This window comes from Pantherophis guttatus, chromosome 10 (genome assembly GCF_059756535.1).
Source record: "Pantherophis guttatus breed Tessera chromosome 10, ASM5975653v1, whole genome shotgun sequence".
NCBI classification, from domain to species: domain Eukaryota; kingdom Metazoa; phylum Chordata; class Lepidosauria; order Squamata; family Colubridae; genus Pantherophis; species Pantherophis guttatus.
Window position 1 is genome coordinate 3,593,920 of NC_142072.1, and position 23,235 is coordinate 3,617,154.

General features: G+C 46.7%; 1 protein-coding gene across 2 annotated transcripts in view; it reads right to left on the reverse strand.

Moving 5' to 3' along the window:
- Window positions 1–2,610: 2,610 nt before the first annotated feature.
- Window positions 2,611–23,235, reverse strand: part of AXL (AXL receptor tyrosine kinase) — a 52,853-nt gene continuing 32,228 nt past the window's right edge. Inside the window, exons 8-20 of one of the 2 annotated variants that reach the window (XM_087876262.1) lie at window positions 22,593–22,732; window positions 21,264–21,408; window positions 20,354–20,380; window positions 18,899–19,028; window positions 18,681–18,772; window positions 17,076–17,171; window positions 12,939–13,016; window positions 11,820–11,912; window positions 8,923–9,044; window positions 6,839–6,948; window positions 5,694–5,853; window positions 5,391–5,527; window positions 2,611–4,551 (exon numbers count right to left, since the gene is read on the reverse strand). In XM_087876262.1, the coding sequence (XP_087732388.1) occupies window positions 4,188–4,551; window positions 5,391–5,527; window positions 5,694–5,853; window positions 6,839–6,948; window positions 8,923–9,044; window positions 11,820–11,912; window positions 12,939–13,016; window positions 17,076–17,171; window positions 18,681–18,772; window positions 18,899–19,028; window positions 20,354–20,380; window positions 21,264–21,408; window positions 22,593–22,732 (1,694 nt within the window). In that variant the 3' untranslated portion in view covers window positions 2,611–4,187. The remainder of the gene's footprint in view (window positions 4,552–5,390; window positions 5,528–5,693; window positions 5,854–6,838; window positions 6,949–8,922; window positions 9,045–11,819; window positions 11,913–12,938; window positions 13,017–17,075; window positions 17,172–18,680; window positions 18,773–18,898; window positions 19,029–20,353; window positions 20,381–21,263; window positions 21,409–22,592; window positions 22,733–23,235) is intronic. The other variant, XM_087876261.1, reaches the window with a different exon arrangement.

The window sequence follows — 23,235 nt, forward strand, 5'->3', positions numbered from 1 at the left end:
GCGTTTTTACAAAAGTAATGAGTGGAAAAAACATTTCATATACAGCATTTTTTCTTCTTTAAAAAGTATATACATTTATATATTTATTTATATATATATATAAAAAATTAATAAGAATCTAAAGTAGGAGTCTCCAATCTTGGCAACTTTTAAGACTTGTGGACTTCAACTCCCAGAATCAAAGCTGACTGAGGAATTCTGGGAGTTGAAGTCCACAAGTTTTAAACTTGCCAAGATTGGAGACCCCTGATCTAAAGGGAAATAATTCAACGGACTGTGTGCACGTCAGCTTGATAGACTGTAATCTTAATGTAATAGCAGATGAAGTCAAATAACAGGAATGACAGGTACAAGGAATGTCAAAAGGAGGTGTGTTGCATGTCAAAAAAAAGGGGGGTGGGGTTTAGACATGCTAGCTGGGGCATTCTGGGATTTGAAGTCCACAGGTTTTAAAATGGCCATAGTTGGACAGCACTGCTTTTTAAGACCAGCAGAATGAATGAATGAATGACCTCCAATCTGGCCATCCCTTACAGATCCCCAAAAGGAAGACGAGATTGCATCAATACATACTGGCAAGCAGAACGGAAAATATGATTTGGCAGCTGGAATGAAGTCCCTGAAAATAGGATTCAACCAACGGCAGGGAAGAAGCTTTCTCAAAGACGTTGGCATTGCACAATTGTATCTGCTAGTCCCAAACTGAAGCGCGACATGGAACCACGGCTGCAAGATTCACTTTGAAAAATGGATCAGCTGAATAACATAAAATCCCCCCTACTTTTATTTTTTTTGCAGCCCCTCTGCCAGACTGGACCCCTTTTTATTATTTTCCAGGCAGGCTCTGAGACCAGAATTGCTGTAACTAACATCAGACCTGGCCCTACCCAGCTATGTTTGCAGGAAACCTTAACTTGGTGACTACGTTAACCAATTTTTCCTAAGTTCATACAAGACATTCAGTTAGTTTCCGTTTCAAAAGGCTTGGAGGTTGCAAATCAAGGATCATCCCCCAAACAGTCAAACTAAAGTCCAAACTAACTAGATTAGCATATGGACCAAATGCTTCTCTCCAGGTGTGGTCTGTAACCAGCAGTCCGAAGATACAGTGGCTGCCCACACATACGCTCATAAATGTTGTGTTTCCTCACAACGGGGATAAAGAACAGCCCCCGCAGGATTTCTCAGCCTTGGCACCTACCAAATGTGTGGAGTTCAGCTCCCAGAATTCCTCAGCCAGCATTCTAGCGAGGTTTAAGTTGGGTGGACTTCAACTCCCAGAATTCCCTAGCCAGCATGCTAGCAATGGACTTCAACTCCCAGAATTCCCCAGCCAGCATTCTAGCAAACTTTAAGATGTGTAGACTTCAACTCCCAGAATTCCCCAGCCAGCATGCTAACGGTGGACTTCAACTCCCAGAATTCCCCAGCCAGCATGCTAGCAAGCTTTAAGATGTGTGGACTTCAACTCCCAGAATTCTGGGAGCTGCCATTCACAGGTCTTCGAATTGCCAAGATTGAGAAATACTGCTTTGTATGACATAGTCAGCTACATACAAACTGTCGGGGTAACATTATCATCACCATCGGCAAGGATCGTGCAGGTTGGGTTTTTCCCAGGAGAGCAAAACGGCGATGGAGAACTGACACTGGTGGTTATTTCCATCTTCCTTGCAGCTGTTGAAGGTGGAGACTTTTCCAGGAAGAAACTGAGATTGGGGGTTTTCCTTGGGGCGGGGGGGGGGGGCATTTCCTAGCCGATGCAGGTGGGTCCGTCTCTCGTTTCTGCAAAGGCCTTGCAAAAAAAAAAACGGAAGAAAGAAGAAAAAAACTTCTCCCTCATCACAGCAGAGAAGGACGGAGGGGTTAGGAATCCATTTTTAACCATCCTGAAGTCCTCATCTGGATAGGCACTGAAGGTTTTCAATTCGGACCACCATTTGTCTGAAACGGTATATAGAGTTTCATGCCTGAGCAGGGGGTTGGACTAGAAGACCTCCAAGGTCCCTTCCGTCTCTGTTCTTCTGTTCTGGGTTTTTTGTTTTGTTTTGTCTGTCTTTGCAGGATCCTCAGTCTCTCCCCAGAGATCAGCTTTTGCACTGTTCAGGTATGGCTAAAATAAAATGCCGGCCAGTTTCCTCAAGACTTGGTCTTCTTAAGAATCCCGTCAGTGATGGAGGAAACCCTGAAGTTTTTCATGAGAGTAGATCAGTCTGAACGTTCCTCTTGGGATTCAGTTCAGGAGCCAGATGTGGAGAGCTCCAGAAATATTTCTTGAGAAGCACGCGGGATATAAAAAGTCCATCTGATTTTTTTTTTTTTAAAAAAATATGACTCTGCTCCATGCAATCTGAGGTTTAGAGCAGGGGTCTCCAACCTTGGCAACTTGAAGCCTGGAGGACTTCAACTCCCAGAATCCCCCGAATGGGGGATTCTGGGAGTTGAAGTCCTCCAGGCTTCAAGTTGCCAAGGTTGGAGACCCCTGGTTTAGAGTGACCGTCTTTCATTTGTCCTTGGTGTCAAGTCAAGGATGATGAGCAGACAATTGTGGCAGTGAAACAGCTGGAAATAAATGTAGGAAGGGGGTAAGGAACAAAATACAGGTAGTTCTTAACTTACAACAATTTGCTTAATGGCCGTTCGAAGTTACAACGACACTGAAAAATGTGATTTATGACTGTTTTTTCACACTTATATAATAAAACCATGGCAGCTTCCCGGTAGTCACGTGATCAAAATCCGCACGCTTGGCAACGGACTCCTAGTTATGACGGTCCCCGCATCACGTGATTCCCCCCTTTTTGGCGACCGTCTGACCGGCAAAGTCATCGGGGAAGCCAGATTCGCTTAACAACCATGTGTCCCGATGTAACGACGGCGGTGGCTCACTTTAAGAATCGTGGCGAGGAAGGTGGCAAAAATGGAGCGAAATCCACTTAGCGACGGAAGTGTCGGGGCTCAGTTGTGGTCGTTAAGTACGAGGACCACCTGTATTCCCGTTGGAAGGAACGGGAATTAAAAAGACAAGACCTGGGTTTGCTTGCTTGCGTTCACACAACATCCTTCATCTGGTTACCGAATTAACCCTTTGGGTGGGATTCGCACAGTGCCCTTGAACTGTAAACACATTAAATGGTTCAGACCCACTAATGCAGACATCCACAAATCCCTACTTTCAGGTTAAAACAATCTAAGCTTAACAAGGTTGTGTGAATGCAACCTCTAAGAGGCTTTTAGTTTACTGGGTTGGGGAAATATCACTCATGGAGGAAATTTAGAGAGTAAAATTTGCCCCCCAAAACCTTCACAGACAGGATGGCTGGGTTTGCCCCCTAATATGAACAGGGTTCGCATATCATGCTACACCATAAAAAAGTATCTTATTTTGACTTCATATATGCTGTACAAACCCAGCCTTTTGTAAACCATATTTGTGCTTTTGCAAACCACGATTTATGGTGGAGGAGGGGAATATTTCTCAACCTGGGCGCCTTGAAGATGGGTGGACTTCGACTCCCAGAATTCCCTAGCCGGCCATGATACTTTCTGCTGGGCTGGGGAATTCTGGGAGTTGAAGTCCACCCAGCTTCAAGTCGCCTAGGGTGAGAACCGTAGCTTAGAGTGACATCGGAGCCAATTAGCTGTCTGATAAGACCGACATCGTTAAGAGAAGAGTGGCCCAATACACTCAGCCCATTGTTGGAAGGCCGCGATTTATGGCTTAAATGACTTATGGGAAATTTGACTCATTGTGGTTTGTTCAGCAGCCTGTTCCGATGGAGCAAACCACAGCTCAGAGCAATTTCTGCCTCAGGCTGCTGAGTAATAGCACGCAAGGGCTGAAAATTGTGACTGTGACCATTGGGAATGGAAGAAGAAAGGCAGGCAAAGGGAAATCCTGTGGGTCTCTTCCCTTCAGTGGCAGGAGAGAGGATGGGGGGGGGGGCAACCTCTATCCTGCCACGTTAACCCCCCTCCCCACTGGCTCCCGAAAAAGGACTCCCATCTAAATCCCCGTGTTTGCATCATCTCCGTCGGCAGAATCAGGAGTGAGCGATTCCTGGGGTGATGGATGGCTGTGGGTCTCAAGGGTTTGTCTTTGGAAGCCCCCTCTTGAGGGCGGAGAGGTGGGGAGTCACCAGCCTTGCAACCAGCCAGCTCAGGGGGTCTGCAGATCTTCCCTTTTTTTAGGCCCCTTCCTCAGTGGCGGCGTAGCCGAGGGTCTCGGTCAAGAGCCGGCTGTTCTCGAGGGGAGTGGGGCACATGACGTAGCGGCCCGTCGCCTGCGGGGGATGGACCTCGGCGGACGTGACCATGGCCTTCAGATGCTGGCTCTCCTTGGCCAGGCCTTCCTCGGAGCCCAAGCCTCCCACGGCGCCCAGCTCCGCCTCGGCGGGGGCCACTCCATCGTCCATGTTGACGTAGAGGATCTCCTCGGGATCTTTGGGCGGTGGGAGCGACTTGAGGGTCTTCTCCAGCTCCTGGGACAGGATTTCGAAAGTGGGACGGTCGCGGGGGTTCAGCGCCCAACAGCTCATCATCAGCTCATACCTGGGGGGAGGGGGTGGGATGGAGGGGAGGGGGAGAGTAATAAGAAGACGGAGAAATTATTTCTGGAGAAGAGATTCCTTCTGGGGATCTGCAGCCAGGGTCAGCAATCTGGGCAACTTTAAAACTTGTGGACTTCAATGCCCAGAATTCCCCAACCAGCGTGCTAGAAGGAAGTGGGGTTTATAAAGAGAGAGCAAACACTCCCTTCTAACATTGATGATGTTAGATAGTTGGGTCATGAAACGTCTGCATGAAAACAACCAAGTTCAGAGAGCAACAAGGGCCTGCAGTATTTCTCGTCCATCTCCTTCTCCCCCCCACCTTCCTCCTCCTCCTCCTCCTCCTCCACCACCCTTCTAACACTGATGATGTTACCTAATTTGGTAATGAAATGTCTGCAGGAAAATAACCAAGTTCAGAGAGCACCCACAGTATTTCTCCTCCTCTTCCGGCTCCTCCTCCCCCCTCCTCTTCCCTTCCTCTTCCTCTTCCTCCTCCTCCTCCTCCACCACCCTACTCCCTTCTAGCACTGATGAAGTTACCTAGTTTGGTAACGAAACGTCTACAGGAAAACAAGTTCAAAGAGCACCGAGGACCCCCAAGTGTTTTTCTTTCCCTTGACCCCCACATTTTGGCTTACGTCCCTTCCTCTCACCCCAACCGTATTCCTTCTCCTCTGGTCTCTTTTCCCCAAGTTTCTGGGAGTAGGATGCCAAACTTAGGTGGGAGTTGTTATCCTTTGGCAGGGCGTGGAGGTCGTGCCAAACTTATTCAGGGTAGGGAAATGGGAAGGCCTATATTTCCCCGACAACACGGGAAACTGAGGCAGAGATACTTACAGGCTATCCAGGCAGTCAATCGGCTGCTTGAGTCGGTTGCCTTGACGTAGGTAGTCGTAAATTTCACTGTTTTCCACCCCGGGGTAAGGCGTCTGACCTCGTGTGGCGATCTCCCACATGGTGACTCCAAAGGACCACTGCGGGGTAGAGATTAGAAAAAAAAAGAAGGTAAGGGAGGCAGAAGAAATCTGCAATCCAGATGGAGTCCAGATGCTCCCAGTGGAAAGATTGGAAGCTGGTTTCCAGCGAGAAACGAAAAGTTAGCCCGATTTATTGGCCGGAAAGTGGAAAAGGGAGACTCACCACGTCGCTCTTGGTGGTATAAACGCGATCGGCCAGGCTCTCGATGGCAATCCATTTCACCGGCATCTTGGAGATACGACCTTGGCGGTAATAATCACCGTTGTAGATCTTCTTGGAGAGGCCGAAATCGGCCACGCAGGCCGTCATGCTTTCGTTCAGCCTGTGGAGGGAATGCGAAGGGCTCTTGAAGGAAAGGCTTTATAAAACAGGGGTCTCCAACCTTGGCAACTTTACGACTTGTGGACTTCAACTCCCAGAATTCCTCAGCTTTGCTGGCTAAGGAATTCTGGGAGTTGAAGTCCACCAGTCGTAAAGTTCACCCCTGCTTTAAGGGGTGAAGACAAGGGGACCGTGTAACAGGCAGAAGGAATAAATCTTGAGGGACAGGAAAGAGAGCAAACCACCAAGATGAAGCTCAGATAAAAGAAACCTGAGCCCAGGGCAGAAAGTTGGAGGAAAGTCCTCCAACGAATGAAATCATGGTGCACCCCAAGCCAAGAAGCTTCTGGACTTCAACTCCCAGAATTCTCAGCAAAGGCTGGTGTTAGGATATGGTTTGAGCCTAACAAGTTGTCCAGGCAATATATGTGTTCTGTGACTTTAATATGAATATGTATTGTGTGACTTTAAAGTTTTACTGCTGATTCATTGTAATGCTGAGTCATGCTGTAATTAGACAATCACTAGTTGTAAATGTATTTAAGAAAGGTACTGTAACGTATTCAGTTGATGATATGCTACCATTGTGTGTGGAGTTGCTACCATTGTGCTATCATCGTTGGATGGATCTGCTACCATCGTGGTTTGTTACCAGAGTGAGTTTGTTATGCTAACCAACTACTGTTTGTGTGGTAAGAAGAGTTTTTGTATCACTGGACTGATTTAACTGGCAAAGACTTGGATTGATTTACAAGACTATGAGATTGTTTTTTCACTATAAAGTAAACTTTTGATAAACCAGTTTGCACATCTCTTATTCATTCTCTTATTCTTAACAGCTGGGAAAGTTTGAGAACTGAGATCTCCAAATGTGGATGGTGCTGAAATGCAGAACGCCAAACTGGATTCCGATTGGGGCCTCATTGCTGATCTCTGCTTCTAAATCCCCCCCTTTTTTTTAGGGTTTTCCACCCGTACACACTCACATGCAGTTGCGGGCCGCGAGGTCCCGATGAATGAAGTTCTTGCTACTGAGGTACTCCATGCCACTTGCAATGTCCACCATGAACTTGACCAGCGTCTGCGTGGGGAGGTACTTTAAAGGAAGAAGAGCACAATCAGAGGAGTGTGGATGGAGATTCTCAGCCATCCAGGTCAATGGTTGCCCCTAAGGCACTTTTTTCAAGAGACAACGGGACTTCCTGGTTTTTCTTTGAAGACATTTCGCTTCTCATCCCAAGAAGCTTCTTCAGTTCTGACTGGAGAATTCCATTCCCCACCATTCAGTCAGATCTGAAGAAGCTTCTTGGATGAGAAGCGAAACGTCTTCAAAGAAGAACCAGGAAGTCCTGTTGCCTCTTGAAAAAAGCACCTTTGAGACAAGGCAAGAGCCTTGGTGGTGCAGAAGACTTAAAGCACTGTTAAGTAACACCAGCTGCCCGCAATTACTGCGAGTTCGAATCTCACCAGGCTCAAGGTTGACTCAGCCTTCCATCCTTCCGAGGGAGGTAAAATGAGGACCCGGATTGTGGGGGCAATAAGCTGACTTTATATATAGAAGAACACTGCTTAGGGGGGGCGCGAAAGCCCTACTAAGCAGGTATATACAAAAGTATGAAGGCTATTGCTTAACGCATTGTAAGCCGCCCTGAGTCTCCGGAGAAGGACGGCATATGAATTGAACCAATAAAGAAATAAATCAGAGGAGACACCAACAAGCTCTCATCTGGGATTTAGCCACCCTCGGAATGGAGTACAGATTACAGATTAACAGTGTTGGAAGGGATCTTGTAGGTCATCTAGTCTGACCCTACGCCATTTCTGACAGATGGCAATCCAGTCTCTTCTTGAAAGCTTCCAGTGATGAAGCTCTCACGACTTCTGAAGGCAACATCTGTTCCATCAGTTGATTGTTCTCCCTGTCGGAAAATTCCTCCTTATTTTTAGGTTGAATCTCTCCTTGGTCAGTTTCCATCCATTATTCCTCTTCTGGCCTTTAGGTGCCATGGAGAATAGCTTGACCCCCTCCTCTCTGGGGCAGCCCCTCAAATATTGGCAGACTGCTCTCCTGTCTCCCCTTGTCCTTCTCTTCCCTAGACTAGCCATGCCCAGTTCCTGCAACCGTTCATCATATGTTTTAGCCTCCAGTCCCCTCATCGTCTTTCTTGCTCTTCTTTGAAGACTCTTTCTAGAGTCTCAACATCTTTTTTATAGTGTGGTGACCAAAACTGGATGCAGTTTGGCTTTACTAGGTGTGGCCTTACTAGAGCTTTATAGAGTGGTATTAGTACCTCCCTGTTCTGTCCCCGTCTCACACACGCACACAAACAGACAGCCAGGGGTTAAATAAAACTGGCAGACAACAAATTCTTTCGATAAGAGGATTGGCAGCAACCCAGTAGCTGCTTGCCAAGAACTTTACTCATAGAGGGAGGGGTTGTTCCTCCGACAGATAAACCCAAACAAGATACACACAGTTCAAGAATTGTCAAGTCCAGCCCGTATTAAATCCAAGGCAGATAACGTTGTTTCCAAAGATACAATGTGACTCGCTAGTAGTTTAGTTTTGTCCGTCACAGAGTCTGAATGGCCACCTCACCCTCCTTTATCCCCTGTGGGGCATGGTCCAGTGACTCAGCTTAATCTCTGGCACGCCTCCTTTTCTGCCGCGTGTGCTTGTCTCTCCGACGCTGGCGTGGATCCAGCCAAGACTTATCTCCATCACTGTCTGACTGCGAGGAGATACCTGGCTCCTGGCCAATCTCTTCTCCTTCGGGAGACACCTGAGGCATTGCCAGAGAGGAGGGTCCTGGAGAGGGAGGCCTGGCCAACTCCTCTCCTTCACGTTCGGAGCCTTCTCCCTCCGATAAGTCGGCCTCGGGGGTCGGAGTCACAACACTCCCTTGATCTTGATTGTATCCCTCTGTTCATGCAATTTAGGATTGCATTGGCTTTTTTGGCTGCCGCCGCACAGTACTAGCTCATATTTAGCTGGTTGTCCACTAAGACAACTAAGACAGTCCATCGTTTTAGGGCTAAGAGTCAATGATCCTGCAGGATCGCTACCTACCACGGGGCTCTCCCCGAGCCGGGAGTAGAGCAGGAAGCTGTGTAGATCTCCATGTTTCATGAACGGCAGGATCACCACAGGGGATGGGTAGCCTTCACTCTCTGTGTTCTGCAGACAGACGCCTTCAAGAAAAAGAGAGAGGAGACATTTATAAATACTCTAAAGCAGAAGAAGGCGAGGGGTCCTTGGTGCTCTCTGAGCTTGGTGGATTTCTTACAAACGTTTCATGACCCTACTAGGTAATGTGATCAGTGCAAGAAAGGTTTGTGAAGGAGAAGGGAATGGGGGGGAGGCAGAGACGGAAGAGGAGGAGGAGGAATGTGGGGTTTTGGTATTCTCTGAGCTTGGTGGTTTTGTTGCAGGCATTCCATGACCCTACTAGGTAACATCATCAGTGCTAGGAGTGGGGTTTGTGAAGGAGAAGTGGGGAGGAGGAGGGAGGAGGAGGACTGGGGCGCTGGGTGGTCTCTGAGCTTAGTGGTTTTCTTGCAGATGTTGCATTACTCAACTAGCCTTGGTGGCGCAGCAGACTAATGTACTGTTAAGTAGCACCAGCTGCCTGTAATTACTGCAAGTTCAAATCTCACCAGGCTCAAGGTTGACTCAGCCTTCCATCCTTCCGAGGTAGGTAAAATGAGGACCCGGTTTGTGGGGGCAATAAGGTGACTTTGTATAAAAAAAGAACACCGCTTAGGGGGGCCCCAAAAGCCCTACTAAGCAGGTATATACAAAAAGTATGAAGTCTATTGCTTAACGCATTGTCAGCCGCCCTGAGTCTCTGGAGAAGGGCGGCATATAAATCGAACCAATAAATAAACTAGGTAAGATAATCTGTACTAGAAGAGAGTGGGGTTTGTAAAGGAAAAGGGAGGAGGAGGAGGAGGAGGGGGAGGAGGGGGAGGAGGAGGAGGAAGACTGTCGGGTCCTTGATGCTCTCTGAGCTTGGCTGTTTTCTTGCAAACGTTTCATGACCCAAACTAGGTAACATCACTGAACACTGATGATGTTCCCTAGCTGGGTCATGAAACATCTGCAAGAAAACAGCCAAGCTCAAAGAGAACCAGGAATCCCTCAGCACCCCTCATCTTTCTCCTCCCCTTCTTCCCCTCCACAAACCCCTTTCCCTTCTAGCACTGATGATGTTCCCTAGCTGGGTCATAAAACGTCTTCAAGAAAACAGCCAAGCTCAGAGAGCACCAAGGACCCTTCGTTCCAACCCTGAGCATGTAAAAAATGCAAGTAGAAAAATAGGGACCACCTTTGGTGGGAAGGTAACAGCGTTCCGTGCGCCTTTGGCATTGAGTCATGACCACGGAGATATCTCTGGACAGAGCTGGCTCTTTGGCTTTGGAACAGAGATGAGCACTGCCCCCTAGAGTTGGGAAGGACTAGCCTATATGTGCGAGAGGAACCTTTACCTTTTTAATGTTATTTTGACTGTGTTCCCTTTTTAACAGGAACCAGAAGGCAGGAAAAAGGGATGAGGAGGAAGGGATGGGGGGGGGGAAGGAGGACTGAATGAGAAAGTCCCATTTTTCCTCCTCCAAAAACCCCAAAGCAAGTCTGAGTTGCATTAGCTGAGCTTCCGCCCACCCGTCTGTCAGCCCCGTCCCAGTCAGGACTCCGACATCTCTTGCCAACATCTGTTTTCCCAAAGTAATGTTCTCTGTTCCCTCTCGCTCACAGCTTCATCCTCCCCAGGGGACAATCTGTCCTTTTTGCTTTCCCCAGCCCAGTCTCTCCCTCCCCAAAGCCCAAGCGCTCTTTCCTTTCTTTTCCATCATTTTTTTTTCTCCTCCCAGGCTCCAGCTAAATTCCACCCACCTCCCACCCCCCCAGATGGAACGAGCAAAGGTGCAACTTTGCAGGTCTCTCCAGGCTGGGCTGCTTTCCCCACCCCACCCCCTCCGCCCCATGCCGGAAATTGTAAATCTGCCCACGATTGGATGTCAATCCCAGTCTGGGAATTTACTAAATGGAGGAAGTATGCAGAGAAAGGAAGGGGGAGGCAGACCTGACGGAAAGGAGTAGGTTAACCTGACATGCTCTAGGTGAGTTGGAATCAGCATTTCTCAACCTTGGCAAGTTTAAGGTATGAGGGTTTCAGCTTCCAGAATTCCCCAGTTAGCAAGCATGGATTTCAACTCCCAAAACTCTCCAGCCGGCCTGCTTGGACTGGAGCTTCCCAGCATGCTGGCTGGGGGATTCCGGGAATAGAACTAGAATTAGAATTAGAATTAGAATTAGAATTAGAATAGAATAGAATAGAATAGAATAGAATAGAATAGAATAGAATAGAATAGAATAGAATAGAATAGAATAGAATAGAATAGAAAACTGGAAGGGATCTTGGAGGTCTTCTAGTCCAGCCCCCAACCCTGAGTGGAAGTCCACATTTCTTAATATTACTGAAGTTGAGAAACATTTTCCTATACTCTGTCTTCAGCACTGGTTGGGGCTCACAGAAATTGTGGTCCTAAACAAGTAGATTGGCAGATCTGCATTCATCCTCTTTTTGTGGCTCCAAGATTGGGGAACACCGGTCCTCTGTAAATGTATCTTTCTCTTTCTCTTTTTTTCCCCCTTTCTATCTTTTTCATATATTAAAAAAAATGTTTCTTCTGCTCTCTTTGCATCATAGCTTCACCCTCTGTGCTCCTTGCCCTTGTTGAAAGCTCTCTATGGTTGGCCTTCTTGACCAATCTCTATGGTTGGCCTTCTTGACCAGTCTCTATGGTTGGTCTTCTTGACCAGTCTCTATGGTTGACCGCTCTCTATGATTGACTTTGTTGAGACTATAGAGACCATAGAGATTTGGACTAGAAGGAGGAAACCATGGATGCTTTACATGTCTGCAGGAAGCCGGTTATACAAGAAGAAATCTCCTCGTCCCTCACCTATCAGTTTCATGACGTTGGGATGGTCAAAGTCCTTCATGCAAACAGCCTCACTGAGGAAGTCCTCCATCTCGCTGCGGGTGCATATGGCAACTGTCGAGAGAAGAGAGAAATTAGTGCTTTGGTAGCATTAATCCTTGCTCAAGGAATTCTGATCATGAAACTTGACAGACATAAGATAGATATAGATAGATAGATAGATAGATAGATAGATATGATAAATAGAGATGATAAATAGATAGATAGATAGATAGATAGATAGATAGATAGATAGATAGATAGATAGAGATGATAAATAGAGATGATAGGTAGGTAGGTAGATAGGTAGGTAGGTAGGTAGATAGATAGATAGATAGATAGATAGATAGATAGATAGACAGATAGATAGATAATGATAGATAGATTAGATAGATAGATATAATAAATAGAGATGATAAATAGATAGATAGATGATAGATAGATATAGATAGAGATGATAGATAGATAGATAGATAGATAGAGATGATACATAGAGATGATAGAGATGATAGAAATGATAGAGATGATTAAATAAACAAACAAACAAACAAATAAATAAATAAATAAGATTTACATGACCACCATCCACTCACAATGACTCTGGACGGCTTACAAACAATATAAATATAAAATTAAATTTAAAAAATATATAAAATGTTTACCCAATATAAAAAGGATAAAAACAGTAAAAACAATAACCCACCCACCCCTGGCGACAACAATCAAACAAGCCCCTTGAAGGGGGTCCATCCATCCCACTCTGGGTTCCTCAGACCTGTTGGCAAAAGCAGCTTTTCGAGCGTGTCAAAGTGGGGGCCAGTCTAATCTCTGTGGGGATGATATCCCAAAGGAAGGGAGCCACCACAGAGAAGGCCCTTCTTCTGGGTCCCCCCAAATTTACCTCTTTAGGAGAGGGGACTCGCAACAGGCACACTTAAGACACTTAACACTGAGGAAAAAGAAAGGGAACCTCTGGGTATATGCAGAGTGTTATTCCTTCAGGATAATTGTGCTCTCTCTCTCTCTCAATTTATCAGGGTTGAGGCAGCTCTTAACCCTCCCATCAAAAAAGAGCATTTTTTCCCCCTTGTGACTACTTACTCTTCATTGTCTTGACCGCAACTTTAAAGACGGCACCGTCTTGGCTGAGCTGACCCTCCATAACCGAGCCAAATTCTCCTGCCGAGACGGAAAAAAAGTTTAAAAAGGCTCTTCATTGGGCTTCTCTGAGGAAAATCAAAGATGGCTGACATCCCTGCCACCTTTAGGATGGCTCTGTGCCACTCATATCATCCCCTGCTAGAATTATAAAAGGTTTATGATGATGAATAAGGTCTTTTTTAAACTATTACAAGTAATCTTCAACTTACCACAGTTCATTTAGTGACCGAAGTTACAACGGCACTGAAAAAAGTGACTTTTGAACGTTTCTCACACTTATGACCGTTGCGGCATCCCCATGGTCACATGATCTACATTTGGATATTTGACAACGGACTCATATTTATGACGGTTGGTCGTGGCCTGTGATTCACTTAACAACGGTGGCAAGAAAAGTCGTAAAACGGGGCAACAACTCACTCAACAAATGTTTCAATTAGCCACGTAAATTTTGGGCTGCATTGCGGCCATAACTCGAGGAGGACTATCTGTATTGTGATTGCCCAAATTTGACTGTCAGTTGCTGTGTTTCTTTGAGCCACAGTAAGGTTTCGGATCCCTTCTTGATTTTAATTTGATTTTAGGAAAGTTGGGCTTCCTTTAGAAGTTCTTGGGATTCAGAGCTCGAGAGGGAAGAATTTCCAAAAGCAAAGTTATGAAATTCAGCCACGTAGCAGGGGGAAAAAGCTGTCATCCAAAGCCTCTAAAGGAATAAATACACCCACACACCGTTATATTGTTGGGTGGGAATGACAAAATGCTCTTTTTCCCCAGAAATTATCATGAGCCTGTCCTAGTGGAAGGGAAGAAAAAATTGATAGCTCAGATAAGAAAGGGAGGCCAGATGCTAATTGCTGTTTCCCTAGAAAAATGACTGAAGTTCACCCAGGCTTGCGAGTAATGGGATCCTCTACGCTGAGTAGTAAATCACTTCTAGGGGATCAGCCAGACGATTTTAACAACAACCGCTTCCTGTTGCCCATTTTTGAAGGCGTGGGATGGATCTAGCCAGGATCGTCATTTTTATGGAGGGTTCTATTCCGGACCAATCTTCTAGGAGCCATAATTAAAAACATTTAGGGAAAATTGAGAAGTCAGCTATTGATTCTCCTTTTTTTTAGTTTTTTTTTTTTTAAAAAAACTTTGGTCTTTCAGGCTGCGCCTGGAGAACATGCTAACTCCAGAAAGGTTGATGCCCCTTGGAATGGCATTAAACCAAACCATTTGCAAGGCGAAGAATTCGGTACTACCCCCATACGTATACATAGCTGGTTTAATGCGCTTTCCGATTTTATCCGACTATATATTTATAATTGGGATGGGAACCGGTTTGGTTGTGGTGGTTAAAGGCATCAAGGAAGGAAGGAACCAGGGAATTCTATTCCTGCTTTAAGACGGGCCCAAAGCCAGCTGGGTGATTTTTGACTGGTTCTCTTCTCTAAGCTTTGGAAGAAGGCCGGGGCAAAGAGCTTGGAAAAATCTTGCCAGGGAAACTGCAGGGACTGTTTAGTTGCCAGAGGCCAATGAGGCAAGCAAAATCATATATACAGGTAGTCCTTAACTTACAACCATTTGTTTAGTGACTGTTCAAAGTTAGCAAGGAGGGGAGGGAGGGAGGGAGGGAGGATGGAGGGAGGAAGGATGGGAAGAAAGAATGAAAGAAGGATGGGAGGAAGGAAGGAAGGAAAGAAGGAGGGAGGGAGGGAGGAAAGGAGGGAGGGAGGGATGGAGGAAGGAAGAAAGGAGAGGGAAGAAGGGAAGAAAAGGAAGGAAGGAAGGAGGGAGGGAGGGAGGGAAGGAAGGAAGGGAGGGAGGGAGGGAGGGAGGGAGGATGGGAGGGAGGAAGGATGGGAAGAAAGAATGAAGGAAGGATAGGAGGAAGGGAGGAAGGAAAGAAGGAGGGAGGGAGGAAAGGAGGGAGGAAGGGAAGAAAAGGAAGGAAGGAAGGGAGGGAGGGAGGGAGGGAGGGAGGGAGGATGGGAGGGAGGAAGGATGGGAAGAAAGAATGAAGGAAGGATAGGAGGAAGGGAGGAAGGAAAGAAGGAGGGAGGGAGGAAAGGAGGGAGGAAGGGAGGGAGGGAGGAAGGAAGGAGAGGGAAGAAGGGAAGGAAAGAAGGACAGAGAGGGAGGGAGAAAGAAAGGAGAGGGAAGAAGGGAAGGAAAGGAAGAAAGTAAGGAAGGAAGGAGTGAGGGAGGGAAGGAAGAAAGGAAGGAGAGGGAAGGAAGGAAGGAAGGAAGGAAGGAGAGGGAAGAAGGGAAGGAAAGAAGGACAGGGAGGGAGGGAGGGGGGAAGAAAGGAGAGGGAAGAAGGGAAGGACAGGGAGGAAAGAAGGAAGGAAGGAGGGAGGAAGGAAGGAAGGAAGAAAGGAAGGGAGGGAGGGAGGGAGGAAGGAAGGACAAGGAAGAAGGAAAGGAAGGAAGGACAGGGAGGGAGGGAAGGAGGAAGGAAGGGAGGAGGGAGAGAGAGAGGGAGGGAGGAAGGAAAGGAAGGACAGGGAGGGATCCATTGACGAAAGCTTCTCCGAATGTTTTCCTCCTTTTTGAAAAGCTTCCAAAGCAATTCCAGCTGTGCTTGAAGGAAACATCTCGGTTTCCTAAGTGAAGCTGGGAAGGAAAGCCTGCCAGGCCTCTGACCTAAATGAGCCAAACAGCCCTTCATCTTGTTCTATTTTGACGGCAAGAGAGCCAGCGAGAGTGCTTAGTAATGGTGTAGTAGTAGATGATTATGGGTTGTCGTAGAAACCAGGCTCCCCATTAAGGGCCAATTCATATGTCATTAAGCTATAAAGATGGATTAGGGGCCAAACCCACCCCAATTGCTGCCCAGTGCAGGACTTAAGCCATCCAGCGAAAGACTAAAACAATTACCATAGCAAAGGAAACAAATAAAAAAAAACACCAGTCAATTAGCAGGCCAAAAAAAAAAAAAGTCCGTTTTAAGAGACTTCCAGCAATCTTAACAAATTCCAGGGACCGAAATGAATTGTTGTGCAATTCTCATAAATTCTAATATACATTCACGCAATGATTTCCATGATGCAATTTGAGGCTTTTCCCTCTAGGATAATTGTGCAAATGTGTGGAATATTTCCCACCCCCCCATCTCATAAATATGCATGTATTTAATCTTACACAAGAGTTGTGTGGTGGGTTATTATTTTTCATCATAAGCAAAAAGAGATTCTCCCAGATGCAAACTCGGAGATTTTAAGAATTAATCCACTGTTTCTCAACTTTTAAGATGTGTGGACTTCCAAGTCCCAGAATTCCCCAGTCAGCCATGCTGGGAGTTGAAGTTCTCATGTCTTCAAAGTTCAGTAGATTCCTGACTAGGGAATTCTGGGAGTTGAAGTTCTTATGTCTTCAAAGTTCAGTAGATTCCTGACTAGGGAATTCTGGGATTGAAGTTCTCATGTCTTCAAAGTTCAGTAGATTCCTGACTAGGGAATTCTGGGAGTTAAAGTTCTCATGTCTTCAAAGTTCAGTAGATTCCTGACTAGGGAATTCTGGGATTGAAGTTCTCATGTCTTAAAAGTTCAGTAGATTCCTGACTAGGGAATTCTGGGAGTTGAAGTTCTTATGTCTTCAAAGTTCAGTACATTCCCGACTAGGGAATTCTGGGAGTTGAAGTCCACACATTTTATAAGTTCACAATCTTGCTGGCTGAGGAATCCTGGGACTTGAAGCCCACAATTCCACACAATGAGAAACACTGGGTAGTTAATCAATCAGGAACTCTCCCCAATTTAGGTACTATCAAGGCAGGGTCATCCACAAGGAGAGGTCAAAACAGTTAAGATGGCAGCTTCAGATGGAAGGCACCATCTTTGCCTCACCCCACAATGTCCTCTCACACGGTCCAACTCGGTTAGCTGGGAGCTGCCACCTGCTGCATCGTTGACTCTATTCCTTTACTGTCTAATTGGACTTAATTGGAAGGAAATCAAATTTCATTTTTCAATCTGCTCCTGCCCCTTTCTATGTGGTACAGTCCTGCCCTAACCTTGAACCAATTTTCATTGGGACAAAAAATATGGCCCATTAAACACCTAATAGAGATTGGCCCCAAGAACGTACCTTCGCCAAGGGTCTTGCCCAGAGCCACTCTATGGCGGTCAATCATTACATCCTGAAGCTTTTCCTTCAATTCTTCACTGATGCCCAGACTGTTCACTGCAAGAAGAAAAGGAGATTTTATAGCAGGACTGTGCAACTTGGACAACTTTGTGGATTTCAACTCCCAGAATTCCTCTGCAGATACATTTTTATTTGCTATGCCGGCTGGGGAATTCTGGGAGTTGAAGTCCACAAAGTCTTAAAGTTGCCAAGGTTGGACACCCTTGGTCTAAAATCTAAACTGGTGGCAACTGGGAACGGGGGAACAATTTCTAAATGCCACAGAAGAAAAATTTGTGTTGCTGTTGGCTTGGTCTTCTGCAGATGGAGGTCCAGGCCATCATGAGATCCAAAACAGAAGACTCCACCAAGAGGACAACATAGTCCAGCTTTCCCGGCTGAATGTCCTGGAGAGCTGCTGGAAGTGAGGCTGCCGAAATTTCAGATAGTACTGCAGGAAATAGGACTTCTACTGCTGCTGCAAACATCTCCAGATCTTGGTTGAATTATATCCAAGTTTCCTGATCGGGCTATGAGTAGAAACCTTATCTAAGTTGAGTTGATCTTCTCCTTCTGAAGGAAAAGCGGGCAGATGCTCCCGACTTGGTTCTGATCTCACCACGAGAACCTTCTTCTTTGAACTTATGGAATCTACCTAGCCATTTATGGACTCTTGATGGTTCTATGTACAGAACAATTATGGTCCATAAGACTTAAAAGAGGTCACCTACATCAGGGTCTGGCTCAGTTTTGCCCAGTCTGTTGCCTTGATGGGCTAGAACTGCAACTGCTAGATTTCTGGGGAAATGTGAACGTTTCTCAAGCACTGATGATGTTACCTAGTTTGGTAACAAAACGTCTCCAAGAAAATCCCCAAGTTCAGAGAGCACCAAGGACCCCACAATTAATGCTGCTTGCTGGATCTCAGTGTAAACTCACGCCCTGATACACATTGGATTTGTGGGGAAGAGGAACTCAATGTGGTGGCCCGCCAGTGGTCAGCTGAGCTGGCAGCAGATTCGGACAGTGAGGAGGTTAGGGAGGAACATGGGCCAGTCCTGGAGTCTGGGGAAGGCTCTGATGAGAGCTCTGCGTCGGAGGCAGAGAGGGGGCCAGGGCCATATGCCAGTTATCAGCTGCCTTCTGAGGCAGACATCAGTGAGGCAGACGAACAGCTGGGGCCTGTTCCCAGAGTGCGCATGGGCAGAGTTGCCAGACGAAGGGAACAGCTAAAGAACAAGGGTTGACTCGGGAGTAAGGCCACAGGTGGACAATGAATGGCCCCTCCCAGAGGGCATGAAAGAGGAGCGCAAGGGGAGTGGAGTTTGCAGGAGAAAATTAGTTCGCTTAATTGGTTCGTGACTCTCCGAGACTTCTTGTCAAGTTTTGAAGATATCGGCCTGGCAGCTCTCCAAGCCAGATAAAGTTTGTGACTGTAAACTCTCCCTTGAAAGGCTTTGCTGGATGTGAATGAGAGGAATTCACAGTAACTTAATAAAAAGGGTTTTTTTGTCGGGACAAGGTGTCCTCTTCATGCTCTTGGGAAGCCTAGATGAGAACACTCACAAGTAGCTTCAGTGGTCCGGCGGCTGTACGATTTGCGGGCGCGATAATGAACCACCAGCTCTCCCTGTTCCATGTTGGGCTCAAAGGCTTCCCTGAGTAGAAAGAAAACATAAAATGGGGCCCGCATTGGTCCTCCCCACGAGAACCCCCCCCCCAAATGATTGATGAAATATTTAAAATAATGGGTGGCCTTTCTTGAGAGGCCCCCTTTGCCTTACCCGTAGCGTGTCTCCTTTTTCCTCATACGTGCCAAGAAGATGATAATGAAGATGGTGGCTGCCACGGCGGTGGCCACGGCGATCACCACGTACCACCAGTGCCAGGAGAAGGCAGGGACGGAGATTCCTACTGTGAGGAAGAGAAAGAATTGTTAGTGAGTAGAGCTTTTCCAGTAGGTAAAGCTGTAAGGAAAGGCTGAGAAGGCCAAAGAATGGAGGCCTTTGAACTCTGGTGCTGGAGAAGACTCCTGCGAGTCCCTTGGACTGCAAGGCGATCCAATCGGTCAGTCCTAGAGGGGATCAACCCTGACTGCTCTTTAGAAGGCCAGATCCTGAAGAGGAAACTCAAATACTTTGGCCACCTAACGAGAAGGGAGGACTCCCTGGAGAAGAGCCTAATGCTGGGAACGATGGAGGGCAAAAGAAGAAGGGGACGACAGAGAACGAGGGGGCTGGATGGAGTCACCAAAGCAGTCGGCGTGAGCTTAAATGGACTCCAGAGGATGGTAGAGGACAGGAAGGCCTGGAGGAACGTTGTCCATGGGGTCGCGAAGGATTGGACACGACTTCGCAACCGACTTATCATCATTTTTCACACTTAGGATCTTTGCAGCATCCCTATGGTTACGGAATTAAAATTAGGGTGCTTGGCAGCTGGCATGTATTTAAACGTGTCTTCCTTTCAACATAGATTGGTTGGATGTGTCCCTTGGTTTTTGTTGATCACGGTTTATTGACTAAGCGACAATGTGCTGAGATGGTGGCATTATTATAAACTGGTTTAAAACCACAGTGGCTAGGCACAGTAGCACTCTACTTTAGGCCGTAACGTGGTTTGATTTGGGCTTGTATGATGTCTCAAGCCGTTCCTGATAGCTTACTAGGTGCTGACCATGATTTAAAATGAATTCTGGCTTAGCAGTGGATAGAAATGCTTTTTTCATATGCTACAGTCATTTTGAAAAGTGGATTTTAATTTGTCCTCAGAGTTGTCCCATCACAGATCCTGATGGATCCTGATGGATCTGTGGATTATCTAGCCTCTGTAACTTGGTACTACAGTGGTTTAAAGCACCCTGTTATTAACACAGCTGCCTGCAATTTACTGCTGGTTCGAATCTCTCCAAGGCTCAAGGTTGACTCAGCCTTCCATCCTTTCAAAGGTAGGTTAAATGAGGACCCAGTTTGTGGGGGCAATAAGCTGACTTTGTATAAATATACAAAAGTATGAAGGCTATTGCTGAATGCACTGTAAGCCGCCCTGAGTCTCCGGAGAAGGGCAGCATATAAATTAAATTAAAAAAAAAAAAAAACTTTCTGGAAGACAATTAGGATCATTAGATGTGCATTGCAGAACTCCGTAGGCTCACTTGATGGAAGATGTAGTAATCCAAATTGTGGGACGTTCCCTATCCCATTTTTAGTGTTCCTTGGATTCAGAAAAAAGCCTCTCACCTGACTGAGGAGCTGGTAGTACTTCACCTGCAAGAGAAAAAAAAAACATTAAGAACTGTGGATGTGGATGGGTGGGTGGGTGGGTGGGTGGGTGGATGGATGGATAGATAGATAGATAGATAGATAGATAGATAGATAGATAGATGGATGGATGGGTGGGTGGGTGGGTGGTGGATTGATGGGATTGATGGATGGATGGGTGGGTGGGTGAGTGGATGGATAGATGGATAGATAGATGGATAGATAGATAGATAGATAGATAGATAGATAGATAGATAGATAGATAGATAGATAGATGGATGGGTTGATGGATTGGGTGGGTGGGTGGGTGGGTAGGTGGATGGATGGATGGATGGATGGGATGGATGGATGGATGGGTGGGTGGGTGGGTGGGTGGGTGGGTGGGTGGATAGATAGATAGATAGATAGATAGATAGATAGATAGATAGATAGATAGATAGATAGATAGATAGATAGATAAAGGGGGGTGGGTGGGTGGATAGGTGATTGATGGATCAGATCGATGGGTGGATGGATGGATGGAGATAGGCAGATAACTGGACAGCTAGACAGATACTTGGGCAATAAGACAGTTGCAAGCAAACTATCAAGGCTAAAGAGAACCAAGAACTCCACAGATAGATGACAGATGGATGGTGATGGTAGACAGACAGACAGGCGCTCTTGACCGCCATTGCCTCTGTTAGAACAAAACTTTGATCTTTTGGGTTCTCACCAGACCTACATTTGAAAGCAGACTCCATTTCACAACTGGGTTTTGTTCTAGAACTCTGTAACTTCTCCAAGCCGCAAGAAACGGAGCCGAAATGAAGAGCCAGGTGGTCTGACTGCATCAGAACCAACCATGGTTGACGGCCCTCCAGGTGGCACGTGGTCTCCCATTTCTCACCTGGTTTCGAGGAGAGGATCATGATGGCTTCGCTCCAGGGTCCGTCTCCAGCACTGGTGTAGGCTGCAATCCGTACGGTCAAGTTCTGTACACTTGAGTTCAGAGACAAAACTGTCTCGTTGGTCAGTCCCACGTCCACGATCACCTTGAAGGGAAGAGAACTTCGATCACGTGATTGTGGAGATGCTGCCACGGTCATCAGGCCAGGACCTGCTGTAAGTCCCATTTTTCAGTGCTGTTGGAACGGTTTATTTATTCATTTATTGGTTCGATTTATATGCCACCCTGAGTGGCATAGGAGGCTAATGCCTCCTACTAAGGCAGCATTTAACATCCAGCTGCCTGCAATTACTGTGAGTTCAATTCTCACCAGGCTCAAGGTCGACTCAGCCTTCCATCCTTTCTAAGGTGGGTAAAATGAGGACCCAGTTTGTGGGGGCAATAAGCTGACTTTGTATAAAATATACAAAAGTATGAAGGCTATTGCTTAGCGCATTGTAAGCCGCCCTGAGTCTCCGGAGAAGGGCGGCATATAAAAATAAATAAAAATTAAAAAAAAAAATTCTCCGGAGACTCAGGGCTGCTTACAATCCGTTAAGCAATAGCCTTCATACTTTTGTATATACCTGCTTAGTAGGGCTTTCGGGCCCCCCCAAAGCGGTGTTCTTTTTTATACAAAGTCAGCTTATTGCCCCCACAATCTGGGTCCTCATTTTACCTACCTCGGAAGGATGGAAGGCTGAGTCAACCTTGAGCCTGGTGAGATTTGAACTCGCAGTCATTGCAGGCAGCTGGTGTTACTTTAACAGTGCTTTAGTCTGCTGCGCCACCAAGACTCAGCTTCTCTTCTTGGATGAGAAGCGAAACGTTTTCAAAGAGAAAAAAAAAACGAAGTCCAGTCAACCTTGAACCTGGTGAGAATTGAACTCGCAGTAATTGCAGGCAGCTGGCAGCTAAGTGCTACTTAACAGCACTTTAGTTCGCTGCACCACCGAGGCTCTCGGTTGCTAAACAAATGTCTGTAAGTCGAGGACGATCAGTAAACTTTCAGCTGGGGATTGGAATAGGGTACGGCAGGGGTCCCCAACCTCTGGGCCGTGGACCAGCCTTGGGCCGTGGCATGCCAGAAACCGGGCCACGTAAACAAGCAAAGTCCCATCTGTGGGATGCAGGCAGCAAGCGTAACCACACCTCCTCCTGGTCCACGGAAAAACCTCTCTCCACAAAACCGGTTCCTGGTGCCCAAACGGTGGGGGGCCACTGGGGTACAGCACGCTTGGCCAGGATGCTTGGGAGTTGGGCGGCCTGCAGGTGTAGCCTCGTACTCACCTCGGGTGAATCCCCACTTTGACACACGAGCTTGTACCCCCGAAGAATCCCGTTGATGCTGCCCTGTGGTTGTCCCCACTGGATGATGGTGCCGCTGCCGTTCTGAATCGCCTCAACGTTCTCCGGCGGGGTTGCAGGCGCTGTGAGAGAAACGTTATATTGAATTGAATTGAATTGAATTGAATTTATTAAATTTTTATACCGCCCTTCTCCCAGAGGGACTCAGGGCGGTGAACAGCCAGGATTAAAATACATACAATATGAAAATTAAAATAGTTTAAAACATAATTAAATCCATTTGGCTTCCCCAATTTAAAAACCCCTTACCCATAAAACAATTAAAAATTTTAAGTTTGCTGAAAGAAGAAGCTCTTCAGAGCCCGGCGGAAAGTACGGAGGTCCGGGATCAGTCGTATCTCTGGGGGTAGCTCATTCCAGAGGGCGGGTGCCCCCACAGAGAAGGCTCTCCCCCTGGGGGTCGCCAGTCGACATTGCTTGACCGACGGCACCCTGAGGAGACCCTCTCTGTGGGAGCGGATTGGTCAGTGGGAGGTTGTCGGTGGCAGAAGGTGGTCTCGTAAATACCCAGGCCCTAAGCCATGGAGCGCTTTGAAGATGAGAACCAATACCTTGAAGCGCACCC